Source organism: Phalaenopsis equestris, unplaced genomic scaffold, assembly GCF_001263595.1.
Source record: "Phalaenopsis equestris unplaced genomic scaffold, ASM126359v1 Scaffold232292, whole genome shotgun sequence".
Classification (NCBI taxonomy): Eukaryota; Viridiplantae; Streptophyta; class Magnoliopsida; order Asparagales; family Orchidaceae; genus Phalaenopsis; species Phalaenopsis equestris.
Window position 1 is genome coordinate 153,943 of NW_018250260.1, and position 4,258 is coordinate 158,200.

Below are 4,258 nucleotides of genomic sequence, written 5' to 3' on the forward strand. Positions count from 1 at the left end.
AGAGCATCAAGGCAAGCACTGAAGGTTAGTACTAATAATTTTATATATTCCCCTCTATTTGCTCATTTTCCTCGGGTGATTATTTTGATTTCCTTGCAAACCCGAACAGTTGAAAATGGGCAATTTTCATTATTTTTAATTTCTGTACTGCAATTCCTAAATGAATATACGGATTTTCTTATTTCCGTAAATCATTACTCACAAATTATACCTGAATCAAAACTCCGGCTCCACGATAGTTTTGAAACAGTATTTATTTTTATTAACGGCTAATTTTAATTTTTGTTTAGTACTTACACTGTTAAAATAATTAATTTGCATTTATTTATTATATATAAATAAATCTTTCTTTAAATCTTTTTTCCCCAGTAAAGGTGATCCCAAGCCCTTATTTACTTATTTAATTCTTAAGTTGCATCATAAGTTTAAAGTTAGCATTAGCCAAGTAATGAATTATAATTATTTTCTTTTATTTCCTTGTTATGTAAACAAATGACATAAAAATCCCTAACAATGGCAAAATGGTGAATTTTTCAAGGCAAGGCTTTGGGCGTAGCGCGGCCGAGGAAGCACGAGACTTTAGAGAACACGTGGCGGACGATCACTGATGGCCGCCCGGTGCCCCTCGCTCGCCACCTGAAAAAGGCCGACACGTGGGACAATCATAGCCGCGCCATCACCGCCGTGCCACTGCAGCCGGCTCCACCGGTGATGCGGAAGGCGGAGGGCATAGCCGTCCCCCCCGGCGGCGCGCTGTCGCCCGCCCTCCGCCTCCATTTCTTTGTTATCGGCGGGAAAGGTACGGCGAGAACCGTCTCTTGGGCAGGACGACCTTAACCGTCGAGTTGAGGCTTTCATCAAGAAGTTTAATGAGGAGATGCGGCTGCAGCGGCAGGGATCGCTACAGCAGGTTTTTGATAGCAGTTTATGGATATGATTAATCGCTCCGGCAACTAATTTAGTTTGCAGTGGTGCCAAAACAAAAAATATAAAAATGAAAAATAATATAAGAAGAAGAAAACAGTTCATTCTCCTGCTAAATGGATCCTCTTTCTCTAGCTATATATATATATATATATATAGAGAGAGAGAGAGAGAGAGAGAGAGACACACACACACACAAACCACATAATCCTCATTTATTTTTATATTTAATTTTTGAATTTTATAATAAATTATGTAATATTGTAATGTCATAATTACATCAATAAAATATAAAAGTTAATATTTAATTTTCTAAATTTCAGTATCAATTATCTTTAATATGATGGCAAAATTTTGAACGTTCTTCCTATAAATGTTAAAATTTAGATATTAAGTGTCTAAATATATGAGAATATGTGTGGTTTATTTGTAAATCCTTATAAAGAAGTATTAGCTTAAAATATAAATTCATTTGGAGGTTCTTCAAGATGGTTTAATGTATATCTGATATGACGATAGTGTTTGAATTCCAAGGAGTTAATATCCTAAATTATCTTCTCGTTGATTATGATTGTCATCTTTCCTTTGGTGGGGCCATGTTGACGTGGAAATTTGAATTGTGCTTGTTTTTAGATTGCTAGAGTAAATGGGATGGCGTTGGAAATGGTATGAGCTTGTTTTCTATGTCGGTCTTCTTTATATTATTTATCCAGTTGGTAGATCTTGAATGTGACACGATCGCTATTTTGATTTAATTTCTTAATGTTTTAATTTGCATACTATTTCCCCTTCATTTTATTGGCTGTAATTTGTCATAGTGCTTTTAACATTATGCTTTAACAGGATTGACCACTTAATTGCAACTGATTATAACGTAAAGAAGTATTAGCTTAAAATATAAATTCATTTGGAGGTTCTTCAAGATGGTTTAATGTATATCTGATATGACGATAGTGTTTGAATTCCAAGGAGTTAATATCCTAAATTATCTTCTCGTTGATTATGATTGCCATCTATTCATCTTTCCTTTGGTGGGGCCATGTTGACGTGGAAATTTGAATTGTGCTTGTTTTTAGATTGCTAGAGTAAATGGGATGGCGTTGGAAATGGTATGAGCTTGTTTTCTATGTCGGTCTTCTTTATATTATTTATCCAGTTGGTAGATCTTGAATGTGACACGATCGTATTTTGATTTAATTCCTTAATGTTTTAATTTGCATACTATTGAAGATAACCCCTTCATTTTATTGGCAGTAATTTGTCATAGTGCTTTTAACATTATGCTTTAACAGGATTGACCACTTAATTGCAACTGATTATAACGCCTATTTTTGAGATTAGCTTGTAATTACAGTTAATATCATATATAGAGAGTTCATTATATATTTACTCTACCAAAAGAGTAAACCATAGTCAATTTAGTAGTCTCTTTCTTTTTGACTAATTACCATGAAATCAAATGAACTTTGATGACTCCACCTCTTCAAATTTATATTCTCTCCTTTTATTGTGGAATAAGGATCACAAAAAATTTTGTTTTTGTTTCAACAATGAGATTTTATGATCTAGCTTATCATTTCATAGATGCCAATATTCATTTCTTTCTAAATCATTAGTCCCATTGTAGTGAAGTTGCTATTTCATATGTATAGCTACTCCAAATCTCACGGTACGCCAATTTAAAAATATTTATGTCTAGAATAGCTTATTAATTTATGCCATTTCTAGATATTTTTTCTAAATATTTATTTTTCTATTATGGCTTATTAAATCGTGCCAATTGTAGATAATTTTCCAAATAATGTAATTGCTTAGATAAGTTCTCACTTTGGCAGGCCCATGTATAGTTAGATTTTCTTGCCTGCAAGGGCCTGCTCATGCTATTCATTTCATATCTCATCACAAATGAGTGTTTGAACTTTGCAAGTGTCAATCTCTTTTTAAAAAAATTACGAATCGTTGACCCTATGTAAATTACTTTGTTCAAGTGACAAAGTAGGTTGTTTTAAGGTCTTCAATTCTAAGTTGAAGCATAGAAAACCCCTTCTTATTTTATTGGTGCTATTTTAGTTACTAGTTTAAATGCATTTCTTTAAGAAGATTAACAATTTAAGTGATCAGAAATTCAACTAATTATAGTTAGCATAATCTTAGAAAAAATAATTCGTGCTTTCTGTACTTTGCATTAAACATCTACTGAAAATGCTTAACATGGAAAAATCAATTATCTATTCTAAATAGTTCGGCGAAATTTGTGCATCTATTTTTAGTCTATTAAAAAATTTTATAATATCTTTCTCCCTAATTTGTTATTTCAATTCTAGGGAACTTTATATATCTTCTACAATGCCACTCATACTCTATGTTACACCTTTTTTTTCCTATTGATTATCTTAACCCAATTGATTAGGTATGCAGTTAGGGCTATGTTTAATTCTCTGTCACATTTTTTATAAATTATTTATCAGTTAAAACCTAAATTCCTTATGATTTTAATCTTCTTCAATTTGTATTGCAATTTAAAAATTCATCTATTGTTACCCTATATTTCTAGACATAGGCTTGCTTCACTAGTAATTTTTGTGAAGAACACCTCTAAGTTGCGACCACCAAACTCAATATAATAATGTTCTTTCAGGAGTTATTATCATATTCGTGCCCAAATAAATGCCTTCTAATGTATTTTCTTTGCATGATAGCATAACATTGATTTGATTGCCTATTGTTCGAATAAGTTCAAAATGGCAGTCTTATGGCTTTAACATGGTTTATTAATTATACTTTATCTCTCTATTCACATTATGATAAAAGTGAAAGGACGCAAGTGATAAGCACAAAATAGCTTATAGATGATAAAATTTAATTTCCCGATAGACACAAATTTTGAAAAAAAAAATTGAAAGATGGTTCTTCATATGATCATTCACTCAACTAGTCTAAAAAATACAAGAACTTATAATAATAGAAAATAGATAACATATTTTTTTTTTCAATTTTGGTTAGAACCACGATCATATCCTAAGTGAGATTTACACATGAAAAAATAGTTGTATTTTATTAAAAACATATGTGGTTAGTCTTTATTCAACATTTTGACTTCGTATTATCATTATATGATGAAAGTTGATTCAGTTGAGTGAAGAGGTTTAGTTCATATTATAGAATAAACTATGGAGGAAAAAAAAAGATAGATGACAAAATAGGGATTTTTGGTCTTTAACAATACTAGGGCAAAAATAACTATATAATTAAAGAAAGTAAACCTTGAAACTATAGTATGTCTTTATCTGACTATCTTTATAACTTTCATATGTGCTAACTAAACTGAGTGAGA

At 31.4% G+C, this 4,258-nt stretch overlaps 1 protein-coding gene across 1 annotated transcript in view; it reads left to right on the plus strand.

The window, feature by feature from the left end:
• LOC110038236 overlaps nt 1-937 on the plus strand; it is a 1,689-nt gene extending 752 nt beyond the window's left edge. The window contains exons 2-4 of the mRNA XM_020743005.1: nt 3-24; nt 539-762; nt 800-937. Coding sequence (XP_020598664.1) covers nt 3-24; nt 539-762; nt 800-937 — 384 coding nt within the window. The remainder of the gene's footprint in view (nt 1-2; nt 25-538; nt 763-799) is intronic.
• Nucleotides 938-4,258: the final 3,321 nt, after the last annotated feature.